This window comes from Cariama cristata, unplaced genomic scaffold (genome assembly GCF_000690535.1).
Source record: "Cariama cristata isolate BGI_N322 unplaced genomic scaffold, ASM69053v1 scaffold27947, whole genome shotgun sequence".
NCBI lineage: Eukaryota > Metazoa > Chordata > Aves > Cariamiformes > Cariamidae > Cariama > Cariama cristata.
In genome coordinates, this window is record NW_009629003.1 from 39925 (window position 1) to 60217 (window position 20293).

At 43.7% G+C, this 20293-nt stretch overlaps 1 protein-coding gene across 1 annotated transcript; it reads right to left on the reverse strand.

The window, feature by feature from the left end:
* Positions 1-4: 4 nt before the first annotated feature.
* LOC104165395 (zinc finger protein 516-like) lies at positions 5-16246 on the reverse strand (the record flags this gene model as incomplete). Its single annotated transcript, XM_009705012.1, has 5 exons — positions 16087-16246; positions 12760-14238; positions 7728-7832; positions 6753-6820; positions 5-58 (listed from the first exon to the last, which is right to left on the reverse strand). Coding segments are annotated over exons 1-5 (1866 nt in total), but the record flags the coding sequence as incomplete, so codon positions are not given.
* Positions 16247-20293: the final 4047 nt, after the last annotated feature.

The window sequence follows — 20293 nt, forward strand, 5'->3', positions numbered from 1 at the left end:
AGGTTCCCTTCCGAAGAGGCAGCGTATGGGCGAGCTCTGCACCGCTGTGGTCTCTCCCCTGCAAGAAGGATGACAAGAGGGGAAAAAAAAAGAAAGCTCATTCTCGCCTCTGCTCCCAAGCGCAACCCTCCAGCAAGTCCTGCTGGCGTTCGTTACTCTTTATTAGCATCAGGGACATTCATTTTTGGTCCATCACATCAGAAGTTTGGGGCTTTTTTTTTTTTTTTTAAGCAAGAGCAAAGTGTGTCAGGCCCATATAGAGTCCCTGCCGGATGAGAAGAGCAAGTAATAGCGTCTGATGGAGCAGTTTAGAAAAGGCTGAGAACAAGGAGGGGATGAAGAGGCCTCCAAAAAATAGAATTTTGTGCTAGGCAAAATGCATTCACAACTAGATCAGCGTTTTAAAAAGGGCTGAAGCTTGAGGTCACAGAGGCAGCTAAAAGAAGAAAAACTGAATTCTTGTGCAGGTCTGTCAAATGCTAAGGCGATTCCCCCCCCCCCCCTTGTCATCTTCCTTTTATTTTTTTAGCCAATTTTCATGAATAATTACCACGTTGGAGAAAATAGCAGGGATATTCTAAAATCAAGTGAAATTAAAGATAACATCACGAATAAGCGGCAGCCTGCAGCTCCCAAGAAAAGCTTTAAAATGACATTTAGAACATCACTGTCTGAACAATGCAGTTTACAATCCTGATCCTAAAACAACATGGCAAGATTAATCTTACATAAATGCATTATCCTTAAGCTAAAGTCTTGATGAAGTGAAACAGACCATTTTAAATTAATGCAACATAAAATACGGCACCCATGTAAAATCCAAGCAAGTTTCAAGCTGTGCCTATGGCAGGCCCTCGAAATAGCTAAAGAAAGCCCAGCTTTGGTTGACATAATGTATTAAGTGCATCTCTTTTGTTAATAGATTTAGAAAATTCCTAATTAAACCTGGCCCGAGATTCATGACATTTACCAGTCAAAGTTTGGTTTAAGTCGGAAAGATTTGCAACAAAATTAAAGAAAAAAAAAGCTGCTGTACAGACCGCAGTATATTTGAAATGTAGGAAACAGTAACTGAATGAGAGATGTGATAAAACTTCCTTAGTTGGATGCTGAATTTCCTGCAGTAAACCAAGAAAGATGCTTTACATTTTTGCGCGGCTGCATCATGCCTGAGAGACAGAGCCACAATTCCAGGAGGAATCATTCATCATTAAAACGTCTCGTATCGAACCGGCTCTATGTACACCGGGGAGAGAAGCAGGGTTTCGTCGAGCCAGGGGAGGCGGGAGGGAAGGAGAGAAGGGAGGGGATGGCAGACACCTTGCCCCAGTTTCCCTGGGTAAGAACTGAAAAAAAAGGGGTGTTATTAAGGATGTTTTCTGGGGGGATGTGGGGCGCTGGGTGACGGAGGCATGCCTTGCGGGTCTGGGCACCACCCATCCATGGACCACGCAGCACCGGGGACCTCCGAAAAGGCTCATCCATCCTCCTCCCACCCAGCAGGGAAGCACAGGGGAGCCATGGGTGGGTGGCTGGACCCCTCTCATGGGTGGCTGTGCTCCCAGTTTCACTGGGAAACAGCACCCGAGCTTCACGCATGCCAAAACCCATCCAGTGGCTCACCCCCTTGCACCGGCCCGGAGGGACAGTCCGATTTTGAACCAGCTGATACATAGCTGGATCAAATTCTTCCTCAAGTGAAACGTTTGCCATTTTAAAAAGTAGACTTTCTTCATTTTCAGCATTTTAAAGAGGAAAAACAGCAGATTTTTTTTTTTTTTTTTTTAAGTGAAACATATAGCTTCCATGCCAAAAGCTGCTTTCATACCAACTTCTAGGGCGTTTCACCAGTTAACAGGAAAAAATCCGTTTGCGTGCATGTTAATATACTGGAGAGAGATTATCGCATGACATTGAAATAAATTCTAATGATCGGTCTGGAGCAGAGAAACCGCTCCAGTTTGCTGGTAAGGGGAAAGTGTTGGGACAAGAACTACAGCTGCTAATCCTGTCCATAATGCTCCCAAAGTAACGGACATACAGTACATGCATATTACTCAGATGCCAGTACAGCAGCCTCCATGGTTCCTTGATTGTTTGCATTATAATCTCCATATGTATGAACGAGACAAATTAGGTTGCCATTTATTTGTTCATTATCTATTATTTTGATTAATGGAATTCTTGTTCTCAGAATAACTGTTTAAAAATAACATTTGCAATAATGAGGAGTGAACTATTAATCATGATCTTTAGAAGAAACTCTGCAAGGAACTGCGGCAAGACATTTCATATGAACAAATGTCATCAATAGGACTTCTAACAGACAGTGCTAAAATTTCAAATGCAAAAAAAAAAAAAGAACCAAACCGAACCAAACCCAACCAAACTCAGAAACCAATGGTTTAAATAACTTTTTAATCTGTGTGTGTTTGTCTGTTTTTGTTTTTTCTTCTCCCCTTCTCTCCAAAGTTGCTTTAGGACAAGCAGGGCTGTAGTGTTGCTGCACTGTAAAAACATTAGAGGTAACGGATGCCCCCAGCCTCTCCCCCAAGCTCCTTTACAAGATAAGTGTGTGTGTTTGTGTGTATACATATATTTATAGTGTTTCATAGATATATACACATACATATAGTGTTTTCTTGATGGTTCTTTCCAATCTGTCTATCTCCCAAATTCTGACTATTCACATTTATGCTATCTCAAGTATCAAACACTGCAAGAAATATTTTAAAATACTTACAGCGGAGAAAATTAAGGCTTATGGACTCCTTAATGAAGGTGGTTTACCCCCGTCCCGCAGGACCCACTGCGCACCTCTCTTTTCAGGGAATGAGGCCCAAGAACTGCGGTGCCCAGAGCTGTTCCACAGAAAAGGACCATCACGGGGAAAGCTTCAGCCAGAGATACCCATGATATCAACAGTTCATTATTTTTTTTCTGGGCTGTAACTTTTAATTCATTTTCCGTAAGTAAAAGGGTGTTTTTTCAGAGAGGGCAAAGGTTGGGGTTTTGGGGGTTTTGCTTGTTTCACTGGCACAAAAGGAAGAGAACTTTGGGTCTCTGGCCCCAGCACTACAAATACGCTTCATGTATATATACTCTCAATTAGACAGAACTCTTTCTCGTTGCTAACCAGTAAATCATGCCTTTTGAACACCCAATTACTTGTCCCTTAAAACTTTTAGGGCATATTGTTTGACATAGCACCAATAAACTCTACTCCTAAAACGGGCCAAGTTTTATCCTGTTTTTAAAAAGGCAGCAGCAGAAGTTAAACGCAAGGCATATGTATGAGAAATTGCTACCGCTGCTGTCACCACTTCGCAAAAGCAGGCTGGAGACTGACTCCTGTGCCATTGAATGCACTTGGGAATTGGGCTTCTGGCTGCAACGCTGCAGCATCCAACAATGTCTCTGAAATGACCCTGTGATTTAGGAGAGCTTTGCTTGGAGAGCGGCAGCGGCTTCGAGATACACGCGGTTGCAGGGACCCTTCCAAAGGGGAGCCAGCTTTTGTCTTGCCACATAGAAGCAATTCGAGTGCGCTCCCCGAATTCATGCCTACTAAATCAGGGCTTTGGATGCTGCTTAGTGTATTCCAAATTAAGATACATATTCATTGTGGGTAAGCAAGCTTAATTATGGATATATTGGGATATTTAGCATTTATAAAAATATTCAGAATATTCAGTATGTTTAATATGGCAGCATTTCAAGAGAATCTACATGACTTTGCACAGATTGTATTGACTAGGGGTATGTAATGAGCATTTTTTGTCCTTTAGACAAAGAAGAGTAGGAAATATTCCAGAGCTCATGGGAAATTCATTTGATGTAAAAATGTCCCCCCCTTTTTTTTTTTTTAAAAAGCATTCAGGTAGAAGTAAGAAACCACAGTAAATAATGCTACAAAGGAAATGAACATCTTATTTCCTACGTTTTGTTTATATTTCACTGGTGCTGATAACAAAGCATGAAACACAACCCAGTGTTAATATTATCCAAACTGGGTGTGTATGATCTTCTTTATGTGCCCCTATACGTGGCCTGCTTTTCAGTGATGCTGAACACCTGCATCTCCTGTTAGTGGTTCACTATCCTAAAGTAGGTTTCCTATTTAGACACCTAAATATAGATTTAGCTGGCTGATTTTTGAAAAAGCCTAGTGGTAGACCCTATTTTTAACATGTGGAATTAGAATTATTCTGTGAGAAAACTGCTATATAATGTAGCACTGTTGTAAGCTATTATACTGGGGGATTTTAAAAGGCCTACCTAACATTCTTTCATAATGGAAACCTTTAGAGATGATCTTCTGGTTGACTACAGGAGGGAATGGGGGAACTGTGAAATACTAATGTTAATATTTTTACTCTTTAGCAGACTACTCAGGGGAAGATATTTTACTTGTGAGAGGGAAACATTATGTAAAGTGAAACATTTCCACTTAACATTAAAAAAAAAAACAAAACAAAACAACCAACCTTTCATTCTCAAGCTACCGTATGTGATAACTATTGTTTCTTGCTCGGAGCATGTGCATGGCACTTCTGTAACTTGAACTGACTTTACACCGTAAACTCTCATGAATAGATCTGTCCCCAATTAAGAAATGAAACGAAGACACGGAGTGACAACGTTTAAAGTGGGAAATCATAACGTTACCAGAATGCTGCAGGCATCGTTCTCAGTGCGAGCTCGTTTCTGTGCTTCTAAAGGCCCCTACATCTGCAGGTAGCAATGAGTGTATTCCCTCTCTAACGCCCAGGGATTGCGCAGGTGGAGTCTTCTGGAGGAAAGCAAAGCCTGCTCGCAAGGAGAACAAGCAAAACTACAGACAACTGAAGAATCCTAACCGACACAGATGCTGACAAACTCAGACAAAAGGCTGATACTGAAAAGCAAACAAGACAAAAGAAAGGGAACTATCTCCTGGAGAAGCGATCCTACTGGAGCTTCTGTGGAAGAAATAGTGACTGCAAGAGATAAAGCGATTCATGAAGCTAACCCTTACCCGGTATTCTGCTGTATTGAGAGATGCTGTAATTTAATCAAATACTTTCAAGTCAGATTGACATGGACTGAGACTGCAAGAGCAAGCTACACTTGCCATGCAAGAAGTTAGTCAATGAATTCTGTCATGGCAGTAGTTTACAAAGACAAGATTATGAGTAAATTTATTGTGCAGTAATATAACCCAAATTACAAAAAAGACTCCAGATGTGGACTGAGCTGCCACATCTCTTTTTGGATACATACAGCCATTTCAGAATTTTTTGGAAATGTATTTCCAACTTTGACCTTGCATTGTCTTTTAGAGGAAAAAAGCCCAGATGCCTTCAGAATCCGATCTCAACTACGCATAAGATAAAACCATGAGCACAAAAAGATGGAAGAACATTTTAAAGATGCTTAGGTTTACTAAATCCACATTACTAAACTGATGAGAACCAAAGACTTCCTGAGCTAGTCTGCAGAGCTGCAGTGCTTCGCTCTGTCACGTACTTCTACTGAGATGTATGTCCTTGCACAATTTTATTAGATAAGCATCATAAGGAGACCGCTTTCCTCTAGTTCTCCAACTATAGCACAACTTTGCTGCTGCTGTCCCACAAAAGCAAAGCAAACGTTGCCCACAAGAAGAACTACCAAAGTGCTATGCCATCTTGAAAACTTTATGAGGAGAGTTGCAGGGCACTCCTACGGCCTGATGTCAACTCAGACACTCCTGTGGCAGCATCTGGGTTCCCCACGTAGCCTTTGGGCCAGGAAGATGCAAGTGCAACGGAGAAGGTGCTAAGAGTCTCCATAAAGGGTGCAGCATACGCACTATGTGATGGGGTGGCACCTGATGAGGATGTTCACCGAGCGAGCAGAAACCAACTCCTAAACTTCACAAAGGTGCGACTAGCACGGAGATGCATTCTCTAAGCACGGCTGAAATCATCTGCAATTGTTTTGTAAGAGACAGGTGGACAGGAAAAGTGCTGTAGTCAAAATTAAACTAAAAATGTGGATGAAAGGAGAAGTGGGTGATCCTGGAGGCAGTTTCACAATGAAAGAAAACTGCCCATGAGAAGATGGTGTGCCCTGAAACTCACCTGCCAAGCTAGAAGATGGAGTGGGAAGGTCCAGGTTATGACACTGGTCTCCAAAGACGTAAGGTACAGGAAACAAATTCGGTTTAATGGTTTTCTATGTAACAGCTTTGACATGTATAATTCAGAGCACTGAGAAGTGTTTATTAAGACAGGAAACCGAATACTAGATACAGGAAAGCACGCCGCGACACAGAGTCCACAGAAACTGGAGGATGAAAGGCTTTCAAAGGCCAGATACTGGATATCACGGTACGAATACTCTTCAAAAAAATACACACTAAGCTTTAATTGTATCGTTGCAGTAGAAAACGTGTTAGTTGTAAAAGTAAATTATTTCTAGGAATTCTTTACGTACTATCTCGCTATTACATATCACTGTGCATTACAGAGTTAGCTATCCCACCCAGGACCCAGTAAGCCGGTAACATGTTTATTTAAACACTAACTACCTGCTTTACAATTAACTGACTTTCTACATAACAGACTTTGATAAAACGCTTAAAAAATTTAAGAGCTAAAAATCAAGCAACACCGTTATTATTTATACATGTTATAGAACAGTCAGCGCTTTAGCGATGAGTATCACTGTGCAACTTCTTCCCAGCTACCACATTAAAAACCAAACATCCAATTAATTGTAAAACATACTTGTTTTGGGGCATCTGCGGAGGTGGTGTGAACTTCAGTACCTCGGAGTCCATTAGACTCAAATACCACTGTGGGAACAAGGGGGCTTGTTAACAGATGAACATTCAAGCTTCGTTAGTGTGTGTACGTTATTTGAGACCATTACAGATTAACCACGTTCAAAAAAAGACACCAGCTACTAGCCTGTGGCCGGAAAATACCAATTTACCGTAACACTTACTGTAAGAGAGTGTGCTAATGGCAGCCTAGGGCCACTGCCCTTTTTAATTCAGACTTCGGCGCTGAAGAAAGCAATCACTGACAACATTAATTATCAGTGTATATGTAAAGGGACCCTCTTCTTGCATTACTTACCATTTGGCCTCTGTCATTTTGCATCAGATTGGCTTATGTATGCATCATTCACACTTTTCAGGAGGAACCTGCTAGTCTCACCGTCTCATGCAATGCTCAGGAGGTCTCTCGACACCGGTGGCTTTAGCCTCCTGCAGTTTCAACCGCAGACCGTGCCAGGTTAAAAATGGCTGGTAGGGATTTCCCATTTTAGGGCTGACCGGTCTGCGGAAAAATCTCGTTTCCCACAAAAATGTTCCTGTCAACAGCAACGATGAGGCAAAACAAAGCCTTATGTTGTGCTGAAAGGGGTACTTTGATTTCAATTTGTGCTGGTGGCAACAGAATTCATTAGCATATTCATTTCTGAGTACCCTACTCTCTAATTAAAATAAAACATTTGCAAACAGACTTATCTTAAATGCATTGCAATTTTATGGAGTTCGGGCAGGGATCAGGTAAGCAATATCCAGAGAAGAGGAGCAATAGTCGTAAAAATAAAAAACCTGTCTATGAGATTTAGGTACTGGAATTACTTAGGTTAACGTGGTACGCAAAGCGTAATTGTTGGCATTTTGTTAGTTGGATCCGAAAGCAGGCAAGTGGGAAAGGGAGAAAGCAAGAGCAAGTGTGAAAAGGTACCTGTGTGGGACCTCTGATGAGTCCTGAGGTGACTGGGTTGGGTAAAGCATTTTCCACATTCTCTGCAGACGCAGTCTCCTTGGCGTGTTTGTGTCCTGAGCATCCCTGTAGTCAGGAGGGGGGGCGACGGGGGAGGAGAGAGAGGAAAGTTGAGAAGAAAACATTATGCCAGAAGAAAACATCATTAGTATGTCTAATGTGTCATTATGTGAGGCTACCTTCAGGCCCTGGATGACAACTGTCAGCCTTCATCTAGGCACTGGCTGACAGGCCAGGCACACACAGGACTGCAAGAATGCATAAATTACATTGAATTAAAAAACGCTCCCCATGATGTGCCCGCACCAGGACTGGCATGTCAGGTGTGCGCTTTTCAGAGCAGCTGGATCCACTTCTCAGCCATCACCCAGCTTTGTCAAGCAGTACATCAGGCAAATCAAAGTGACTCCAGCGTGGCAGAGACAAGTCACATGGATAATAGGAACTGAGTAGGACCAGAGCCCGACTGTCCCCCCCAGGCAGCAATACCTCAGAGACAAATGCAGAGCGAGCGGAGCCATCGCAGACTGATCAAACCTTTCGCCCCTGCCTACCTGCCTGCCGGTGCTGCTTTGACCCTGGACCTCTGAGGCACAGACGAAAGACATCTGTGAATGAAAGTGTCATTCCGGACATTTTGAGCTGGTAGCAGCGCAGCAGCCTTCCCCCAGCCCTGGGTAAACATGTTTTCTAGGCCATTAGCATTTGTGGAAAACCGCTCAAACCTCTCCTTTTTCTCCAAAGGTCAGTTTACAGCATCTGACTTAAAGGGCTGGTCTTTGTCTTTTTGCTGCTGATCAAAAAAGACACATTTGACTTTTATTGGGCTTTTTTATTATTTTAAAAAAATAAATAAAAATGTTTGAACATCATCTTTTCTATTTTGGTAAAACGCCCTCCTCGGAAGGAAAGAGTTGATGTTTCCATTTGCCACTGGAATACTTTGGCTTTTAAAGAAATTCTCAGGGGGTTGTCAATGGAAGTGAACTTTCAGCTATTCTTTCTCCCCCCCCTGCCCCCACCCTGTTACAGCATTTAAAAAGAATAAAATTGTGAACACAAAAGTGGCAACAAAAAACCTCCTCACAATCAAAAAAATCAGCAGCAGGATGCCAGACGACTCATCTGAAATACAGATGCCGTCCCTAAAAATGAATGGAAAAGAAGATAGGCTGCCATTTACTCTGCTGCTATGGCACCAAGTGTCCTGCGATGGTTTTCACCACAGCATACATTGGAAAGAAATGTCTGGCTGGGGGAAAAAAAACAAAACACAAACCACCAAAACTCACTCACAAATTGTTTTCTCTTCTTATAATAGCACCTCCTGCAGATGGCAGCACAGTCTGTACAATGTACCTGAACACACTCGCTCCCAACCAGTGCGTTCCTGGCAGTCAAATAGAAGATTATGATTTAGGGGCAAAACCAGATCACATACAGACACACACAAACCAGAAAAAAAAAACACAACACCCCGCAAAAAACCCCACAAAACCCAAAAAAACCCAAAACAAAAAATCACCACAAACAAAAAACCCTCCCAAATTCACATAAATTTCAATGAGAGCTTCGCCATACCATAATGAGATGGATTTGCCTTGTAAGGCAGTCAAGATTAAAGCAGATTTTCTGGTCTGGTATTAGCATTTTCCCCTCACTGGTCAGAATTACAGCTGCAAGCTTGAAAGCAAAAGCTGAGCGAAGCGTGTTGAGGGATCGGCAGTGGTCTTTGCCGGACCGCCAAGCCGACTGCTGGGACAGGCAGAGCAGCTCCCGTGGAGCGTGGTAGACCTGAGCTCCTCAGGTGGTTTTTCTGCCACCCCTAGAAAGACATTTAATCTCTCTATACCCCAGGTCTCCCTCTGTGGAAGGTGAATACACTTGTCTCAGCAGTCATCATGGGCCCGATCCCACAGCCTTCGTGGAAGCACGGCTCCCACTTGAGCTGTGCACAAGGAAAGGTTGAGGATGCTGTCGTAAGCCAACGTATCCTGTACAAACGCCGAAAGCGAGCGGGTTAAGACTTTCATCTAACCCCTCCCTAGCACTCCCTTTACTTAAAAAGCAGGTGGAAAAAACGGATTGCTTCCAGGTATATTTGCTATTGTTGCATTTCCTAAGGAGCACCATAAGGCTTTTGATAGTTCAGAGCTTTGAGCGATGGGCATCACTGCCGCAAGGCAATACCCCATGAGTCATCACGCAGGTTATCCTATATGTGAACAAAAGAGGGCAGATGACTACAGGTGTTAGCAAATTAAGGTAAACGAACGTGACTATGTGAATGGGAGCTTCTGAGAAGGCGATGCTCAAAGCTGGTCTCAAAGGAGTCCCAGGAAAAGAGCGCATCTGCTGCCATAACCCATCCTTTCCCCATAGGGCGATTCATATATTTAATAGTGGTTATTTATTTTAACAATAAGATTCTCTCTACAAGCGTTTGGGAAGACTGGGCAGTGTGAAACAAACCCAGCGTATGCGCAGCAAGCTTTGTGTTTGCAGCTGTATCACAACAGTACGTACAACAGCTCTCTTTTCCAAGGACACACTGGAATAAACACAAATGTAAAAAAGAAAGGATCCCAGAAATAAATCCAGACACTCTAAAGCAAGTTGAACACTGCACTACCACACACTAAAATATTCTAGTGTGATCCAAGACGAGGTCATATATCAAACACCCAAGTAAAGTCTATTGGGAACATTCAATTGGGAAAAAAACCCATGACAAATAGTACACCTAAGTGGGAATTTTGGGTCCTTTATGTCATGATTGCCATATTCACATCGCCATATTAAGACTAAACTGTATGATGCATACTGATTCAGAGGGCTCAGTCCAGGGTCGTGTGTTTTTTCAAAGTTCATTTACCCTCCTCACTTTGCAGTTGGTAGGATCTCATTCCTTTTGTCTGCAGCAGCTTTTTATTTTAGTGCTATGAAAAACTGCCATCATGCCAATTGGTTTGGAGAACCATCAACAACTTGGAAGTTGTATATAAAATGAAGACAAGCTACATAAAAAAAGAGGTTTCAAATTCTGAAAACTTGATTGCTGTAAAACACTTGGAATGAAAGAAGAGATTTCAAAGCAGAGATGGGCACTAAATAACTTCCAGTTAAAGTGTCTCTAGAAGTCACTGCCCAGCAAAAACATTTTGGCAATAAAATCCCTCTTTTAAAACGCAGGTAAATAAACCCTGCCCCTACTTTACTTTGCCCCAACAGTCCTCATGGTTTTTCTGGTGCCTGCATTCACTAAGCCAGCTTCTAGTACCTGGCTTTTACTGTTTCTCTCTATCCCTCTTAACACAGCCAGGAGCTCACTGGATCAGTAAGATTTCTCTGAGCAGGCTGACACAATGCAGTATTAAATAACATCAAGGAGGGCACCCATGTGAAAGTACCCCAAGTTGATGGTGGAACAATTAACTGGTATTTAGAGCAAGAGACATGCAGGGAGACAACGTTCCTAGGCACTGGGATGGCAAAAGCAAAGTTGGCTGGGCAAAAAGAACACTGACCCTGTGGTTTTAAAAACTGAGCATGTCCTCCTCTGCTTCCTTAACAAAAACCAGGAGCCTGACGTTCCTTACAACCATCACGCAGCCCCTAACCACCTGCAAAATGATCTGCTCAACAAATAACAGTCAGCTCCTATGCAGCATTACTTTTTAAATGATTGAGCAAAACTGACAGTGGAGTGGTTGAACAGTGTACCTCACAGACTATTTTGGATAGATTTTGCCTTCCTGTCTTCTTCAAAAGGCCTTCCGCCAAGACCTGACCAAACACTATGACTTCTTCCTTGTCTCACAGCTGCCAGAGTGGTCAACTTGCATGCACCTTCCGGGCACTAGACCATAGCTGGCCTTAAGACTATCACCCTCCGAATGTCCTGGGTTTTGTCCCACTTGCAAAATGGGGTCACAAGCTCCATTTCACCCATGCTTTTCACAAAACAGAGAGCACCATGTCAGGTGAGGACACTAGAACACTGGTCTGGAACACGTGCTCTTTCCATGCAGAGTTTGGTTCTTGCATAACTTCTATAAAGAGAAGCAGCGTATAAAAACATGGGATGGTTTACAAATGGTGAGAGGTGGGACTGTGGCACCCATCCTCCCCCCCCGCCAATCTCAAGAGTAATAAGTCAGTGTGATTTTCAGTTTCCACCAAGACCAATTAATTCTCGTAGATCATCACAACAGTATGGTTTCAAATGCAAATACATAGGTTTCTTTTTTTTATTGCCTTCTTTTTACATGGCAGTTGACCAGCAAGAGACAGAGGAGAGCTCTGATACTTTTTTAATCCCTGAACTTTTAAACTGGCTATTTGCACAACTGCCTTTGCTGCGTATGTGAATTAGCAGGCACATATTTGGCCCGACCTCTTTTTAATTATAAACGTACAAACAGATCAAAAGAATCATTTGAAAAATACGACAGCAGTCTTTGATATGGACAAGGAAGATCTTAAGACTTTTGTCAAGAAAGACAAAGGACACTGACAAGTGATTATCTCTCTCTGTTGTTGCAAGACTTGTTTGCAGACGAAATTGAACAAAACCTCCAAAATAACATCACAGATAAGCCCCAGAGGATGTTTATTTTGCCCGAAGCAAAAAGATGATGATGTGTGCCAGCACCAGCATATCAGGGGGATCTTCGTGTGACAGCACATCTGTGTAACTTTAGCCTGCTTGAAGTGAGGGGACAAAGGAACAGAAATACTCCAGGTGGAACCAGATACATTTAACCTGCGACAGAAATGTCACAAGGTGCACAAGGGGGGGATGCTGCAATGTTAGAGAACGGTAAACAAACCTATTCAAGCCTATCCAGAAATGATAAAAAGAATGAATTTGTAATCCCAAGCGTTAAAGGGAGAGAAGGAGGAAACTGTGAAACTGTGTGTCGTGGCTCTGAATGAAGCAGGAATGAGCAAACCGGGTCCTCAGCTACGGAAGGTCTCGTGAAAATCTTACCTGCGTGATCCAGGACAGGGCTGTTGGCACCGCAGGTTTGGTACAACGAAGCAAGGTCCTTTGGAATGTATGTTTTAAAGATATTTAAAATGTCCAAATGTTTCTCATGCCCATCTGATCCCAGATCCTGTTTGCTGGAGTGTAAAGCCGGAGAAACTCCCGTGGCGCTAGGCTGGGGCTGCAGCAGTGGACTCGCTCGTGCTACCGCTGTGCAGTTTGCCAATGTCCTCATCTCATTCCCAGCCTTCACGTGAGACTCCCTCTGAGGCACCGACGGCTCTTCGTGTTTAGTGTACTGCTCGCTTTTACACAGCGGGTGATACTGCGGCGGTGGGCTGAATTTGGCCTTCACGGAGTCGGACGCGCAGTGCTTACCCGGAGGGGCAAAACTAGTACTTCCTTGGGGAACCACATACTTTTCCACTTGCTTACTGTTGGTGGGCTGTGTGCTAGGCCTGGATACGACCATTTGAGTAGGCGTTACACTTCTGCTGTAGGCTCCCATTTGCGTAAGTTTGGAATTTGCTTCGTATTTACTTTTTTGTTGTGCTGCTATGCTGTACTGCTCCTGGGAATGGTTTAACTTGGGTTGTCTGTACCCGTCCAGACCTGATAAGCGCGGACCACAGTGGCCGAAGGCATGACTGTCCTTTGACTGATGCGGACTCCCGGACTTTGCAGTCATCCCAACAGAAAGAGAGCTGCTCTTGGACCCTGGCAACGCACCTGGCACTTGAGTGCGCGTAAATCTGGCAATGGGCAAAGGCTGGCATTCCTTACCGCCGAGAACAGGAGGGGGGCCGGTACGCCCACTCCTTGCCAGAAAGACCAGGTTGTTTTTAATACTCTTGAATCCATTCTGTTGAACCCAAGGGGGGACCATCGAGTTACAGCTGATTTTGTGCAAAATTCTTTTGTGCATCCACAGGACTTCAGGGTAGTAGGTCTTGTGACTGCAGAAAGGACATGGGTAGACAATTAAAGCACCCTGCAAGGATGTATTCAGATTTTTATTGCATGAATTATCCCTTGTTGATTTTTCACTCAAATCGAGCGGAGCTACCTCTTGAGCTTCAGCACCTTTTTCTATGAGAGGATGCTCCCTGTGCAAGTCTAGCAAATTTTCTCTAGCACGACTAGCCTGCACTTCAAGTGACGTTTTCAAGTCCATGACCATGTTTGAAGATGTCTGGCCCGCACCCGAAGCAAAGCTAGCAATGCGACTGGAGCAAGGAAGTCCTTGGCTGTGGTGAAATGCTGGCATCTTTATGTCTGCAGAACTTTTTAGATCTTGGTATTTTGAAAAGGGCTCCTTGATGACGCTCTCCAGTGTTGACACCAGGGCAGGAATCTCTGGTTTAGACTCCCTGGCCTCATTTTCTCTGGCGTTGCGGCTTCCCAGCTTCGGGAGTTCATCCAACTGAGACGTTACCATCGGGGTTTCCTCTTCAGAAAACTTGCAGTGGTATGGCTTTTCATCTGAATGGGACAAACAAAAAAACCATCATTGTCATTTTATGCAGAAAGGAGCCCAAAAGACATAGCACAATTCAAGATTAGAATAAGACAGCAGGAGAAAAAGCGAACTTTAGCATTAGAATCATAATGACACGCTACAGACTAAATGTACTGTATAAGCAAGAAAGTCTTGAAATAAGACACAACAGTTCAATTTACTTCTAAAGATGACTGTGAAGTCTGGATAAACTCTCTAATGCTGCATGTTCATGACATTTTGAAGAAAGAACAATCCAATGATATACCCGTGTTAAAGTTCTGGGACTGCGAGAAAAATAAACAAATATGTAACCGTTTAAAGCTTTAACAAAAGCAAAGATAACAGAGCCAGATAAGGCTGACCCAGTTAAAGGTCTGACAGCGCTTCCACTACAAGCCCCTATTTTCAAAGGGTTTATAACTCAGCAATAAAAATGGGCTCCACATGGAAACCAAGCACATAAGCAGGTACAGCATACAGAATAAATAGCTCACTTAAGAGGGCCTTTTGCAGTGGCCAAGTATAAAAGACGATTTATAGAGAATGTAAATTTTGAATTTTCCATCCATTAGTTTAAAGCAGATACTTTTTTTTTTTTAAAACACACGTTTACATTTGAGTCAAACTTTAGGAAAATTTTATGGCCGCTCGATCCACTGAGAGATAAGGAATTCAACATTTTCGGCCATTTAGATTACAGAATTCAAACCAGACTTTTGATTCTTCTCATATTCTTCTTCACTTCTCAGCTCTCCAAAGTAAATTATCTACCTAACACATGTCCTGGAAAGGGAACATACTGGGCAGTAATTAAAGCCACTTAGGGTGAAAGAGAAGAGTAGGATTTGTCTTGCTGGGAGCATGGCTACCTCTGCCTGCCCTTTCGATGCTGATCTCTCAGAGCCGCTGATGAAGCCGTTGAATCCCTCCAAATCGGTTCACAAATCAATTCCATAGAGATTTTCATCACAGCAGTAATGCTTACTGCGCTGAATCCATTTAACATGTAACTGAATTGAATCATCTGACAAACTTTCAGTTTCAATTAACGTGCAGTTAATGAGCCACTGCCAGGCAAGTGTAAGGAGACCATGCTCCATCTAAAATGTCACCAGTCCAAAGCGATCACCGCATCCGTAGGAGGGGTGAGAACGGGAAAGGAGTGAACTGCTCGAGAGCTGCATATCCTCTCGCATCAACTCATAAAAGCCAGCGCTTCAGAAAAATCAAGCGCTGTTCGTTAGCGCAGCGCAGTGCCACGGGCATTATTCTGCACGGCGCAATGGAAGAAGCATGTCTTCGGCTGGAGTTTCACGGCAAATAAAGTCTACAGAGCCTCGCCTACAATTCCAGCAAAAAAACTCTTAGGCTTTTGTTTAATTTGAGGTAATTAAGTTAAAAATAACCCATAGATTTGCAGCCTTGCAGGGTTGAGTGCTCACCCCCTCTGCTAAGATCATTTTCCTTTCAAACTCTCTAAGGGGGTAAATTAAGGGGGGGGGAAAAAACCAAACCACAACCCAGAAACTTGTTTTTCCTGTGTTGCAGGGAGAAGGTTTTGGGAAAGCACATGCCCAGCACTACTAGCCAAATTTACAGCTTGAAACAAAGACACTGCACGCAGCGGTGAAATCTGACACTGCACATCTGTGTTATTTTCAAAGCACATCTGTCAAAGCCCAAAATATTTGTGCTCTTAAATAAGATTTTAAGGCTTCTCTTTATGATCGCAAGGAGTGGCTCCTTTGATCATCGCAGTAAATAATAAAGCAAAGCAAAAACAAATCATTCAGTCGTAGCAGTACTCGGCAGAGACTGAACCGACCTACTGGCCTGGCTGAGCAGAGGGGGCAGAGGTGGGGGACCACCGCCAGCCCCGCTCTCGGGGTCTGCCCAGCCGGGATGCTCCAGCCACTCCTGGTACTCCCTTCGTACCTTGGATGCTCCTTGATGCTTTCCGACTTGGTCAAAATCTATGTGCCGTGCCATTTCAGCAAAGAGGACAAAGTCAAACAGATTGGGAGGTGGCACAGGTTAGGTCTGGGCTTGGTCTTTAGGGCTGGAGTGTTCAGTTTGGGTCTGTACTTGGGAAGGAGGGGTGGAGGAGGAGGAGGAGGAAGCAGAGAGACAGACCACAGTCCCGTGTGCCCCAGTAACCACGGGTATAAAGCAAACCTCGAGGTGGTTACAGTCCTTTTAGCCCTATTGCTTTAGTGCAGCCATCAAAGAAAAAGGGATTTTCCAGGTGGAAAATGTAGCACGGAGTAGGAAAACGATGAAGGCATTTCTGAGGTGTACCTAGGCTTGCAGTTGCCACAACGCTGAAGGCATACGCTGTCAGTACAATATATGAAAATTTGTAAGGTCGTTACAAAACATAGCTTCTAACATCTCTTCGCGGCACCTTGCTAGATTTGCTAGATTCAATTCCTCTGATGTCTTACACAAACAATACTGAACATACCAGCAATAATTTTAAAAGCTTAGATCAGGAGCCTCAATAGCAATATTTGTGTTAATTGCTCAAGCTGCACTTCTAACAAAAAAAAAAACAAAACCAAAACAAACCCACACCTCTACCCCTCTTCCCCAAGATTTGGACGGACACGCTTTTCACCTCCAGACCAACTCACACTTCTTCACCAGCACGAAGTCCAACCTAAACTTTTCCCTAGCCCCATCCTGCTCCCCACCAGGGACCTGACACTCCAGATATCGACGCTCCGGCTGAAACGCTGCCACGGGCCACCCTCCCCGTCACGGGTGGTGGTCCAGGCTGGGCTGCGAGCAGGGAGCAAAAAGCATGGGGGGGTGGAAGAAGGGATGCAGGCAAGAGCGAGAGGAGAGGGTATGCAATATTATAGGAGCCTTCTTAGAAAAACAGATTAAATTTATTTCTGCCTGCTCCCAGCCGCTTGCCCCAGCTGAAAAGGGGTACTAACAGTCCTTCTAAATCACTGGTATAAAATATTGCTTTAACCAGCGCAGTGCAGGCATTACTGTCACCAGAAACTTTTGAGATTTTATTATGGCCAGGTCAAAGCAAAAAGCCATGAATGGGATGCCTTTTGCATGATCTCCAGGGACTATAACTCACATTTTCCATTGAAAGAGTTCTTGGCTAAGCATGCTCTCACTTTTTATCCTACAGTCCCTGCCATCTCCTCACGTTTGTCTCAATTCCTTTGTTTCTTACCCAAAAAAGCCCCTTTACCTGTTGTACTTCAGAGTGAGAAAGGTCCTTTTACCACATCCCTGAAGTGTTGCAGTTTTTCTGTGTCACGGATACCCGGCCAACAGCCGAAGCAGAGGAATTTTACAAGGTGCCCAGCTAGGAGATGGCTGCTGATGCCATCTCGTGCCTTCGGTTTGGCCATAGCTTCCAATATCGATGGCATCACAGGCCACGGGACAGCAAAGCAGGACAGGGCGAAACACTGAACTATATGGGCAGCCACGGTCTAGAAACACAGGAACATTCAGGGATTCAACCGCTTCGTCGGAAATATATCTAATTGCCACCACTTAGTTAACGTACCTTACGCAGGCAGATAAAAGGGACTCCCCTTCTCCCCACACACACGTACTCCTCTTCCCTCTTTCTCCCCCTCACGTGCGTAAACCCCGCTTGTTTCCTCCCCAGCTCTGTTTCTCCACAAAACCGAATTTCAGAACGGGCCGCGCAGCTGTTTTAATTCATGAGGCTTCCTATAAAGTAAACCAGGCTACAAGCCTGAGGACAATGAAACCGTGATTTCTATTCAGAAGAGCAGAACTGGCTAGAAATTGGCCCCTTTTCTGGCTAACATTACAGCACTAGGAGTCGAAGGGAAAGGAGCAGATGTGATGTGTTTGATTTTTAGTAAACATTTGATAGTGATTTGCACTTTGAGATGAATGCTGTGGCTCGATTTGAAAACTGGCTGCAAATAAATCATGATAAAAGCAAAGGATAACATTGGAAGAAGGTGCAATATTGCAAAGACCTGTATTAGGTGATTAGGTCCTATTTCACTTGGTATTTTCTTTAATGATCCAGAAGAGACTCTAGACAGTACGGTAACTTAAATCTCCAGGAAATATCGCATTTGGAGGAGCTGCAAAAGTAACGGGGACAGGGAAATAACGCACAGGGACTCAGAGAGAATAGAAATGCAGTCTGAAAATAATCAAATGAGATTCATTCCTGAAAAAAAAAAAAGCAGGCTAAGACAAGTGAAGGGAAACGATCCAAAAAAACTCATGCAGTGGGAGGGTGAAATCTGGGAAGCAGCAATGTTGAAAATAACAGATGTTACAATAGACGGCAAGTTAAATATGAGTGTACTAGGTAAGGCTCTTCAGCTTAGCTTTCACAAATAAAAGTACACATTATAAAAATAAGAATACTCCTCTGAAGAAGACACTTACATGATGGCCACGCTGGTCGTATTATTTTTTACCTATATAAATCTGTATATAAAAACCAAAATATATATACCATAGCAATGGGCGCTATGTAAAAGCCCACAGTAAGCACAATACAGTGGACACAGCAGGGGAAAAAGACAAAAAGCAGGCTTGGAGCAGAAAATCGAGGTCTTTTATCCTGTGAAAGAGAGGTCCAACAAAAAGACTCCATGCCCCCAGAATACCTGTGCGGATCTGCAAACACGGACAAGTCAGAAGGAGTTCCAAGGACTGCACCAGAAAAGCAAGCGGCCAGCAAATAAAGATGAAGAGTTAAGCGTCCCTCACACGGCTGAGGGAAGATGGGAGGGTGACAGGCCAACGCCTGCGGCCTCCCCAGCAGCGCCGAGCTCCAAAAAAAGAGGATTACGTCACCCTGAGCACTGGAGTCTATCACAACAATCAGAGATAACTGCACACAGGAAAACTCACAACGAACAGAAAAGGAAAACCCAATTATGTGTATTTGCAGCTTGTGGAATAAACGTCAAGGGAAGAGGTGGAACACCGCTTGGACTGTAAAACCTCTATGCACAAAACACGGGTTATCAACGCATGATAAATATCCATCCTTTTCACGGCAAAGCAGACTTACTCCTTCCCCTTGCTCTACCAGCACAGCGAACTAAAAACCCTTGTAAGTTAATATCCACCCACTACAACTGCGTTGTAGACGTATACCAAAACCAGCCTTCCCTTCCTATTAATTCCCTATGTGGTTAGCTAAGGAAAGGATTCCTGGAGCATTCAGCAGTGAGCCCGTGACCCTCCTTCTGCAGCAGGCTTATCATCTTAGCATAGGTCAGGCTGTTGAAAGATACCCGGTATCTGTTTTGCAGAGGCTGATTCGTCTTACACCAGCCATGCCCCCTGTTCTAGCTGCCTGCATGTCTAATTTTCATACTCCACATGCTATCCACCACCTTCCCTGCTTTCTGCTCCGGCTGAGTCACTTGGCAGATCCCCAACGTGGTGGCAAAGCAGGCGGGAGGTGAGAGACAACTCCTACAAACCCTCTTAGGTTTCCTTACAGCATAAGGACATGTGCCACAATGAGATACTGGAAAGAAAAAGTTACGCTGTTTTGCTACGAGATCCAGCTTCTCATCTGCAAAGCTCATCTTGCTTCACACGTTGTTAGATGTTTTCAGAGGCAGCTACACCAGCTCTCCAAATAATTCAGAAAAAGAGATGGCCAAGGATTAGACGGGAGTACTCGGTACTGCAGGATGGGGCAGGCCAGCAGGTAAGAGGATGATGCAGAAGGGCAGAAAGCACACCATCAACTCACATCATTTAAAACTTATAGCTCCTACAATGACTTCTCATTGACTTTTTAATCTCACGGCCAAGAGTTTCAGGCCAAGGATGCATGATGGCAACTGTCAACCAAGTATTTCTTGGGAAAGGATGCCGACTACGAAAAAGCACGACCTCACAAGTAGAGAGAGAAGAACTGCAGTTTTGTGTCCCTTTTTGGGGGGAGCAGGTCCAGGGAGGGGAAGCTATTATCTGACCAAAGCAATTTTAATTCTTTTAGGCACCTTAGAGTAATGAAATTTAGCTTTTTTTTCCTTCCACTCTTTT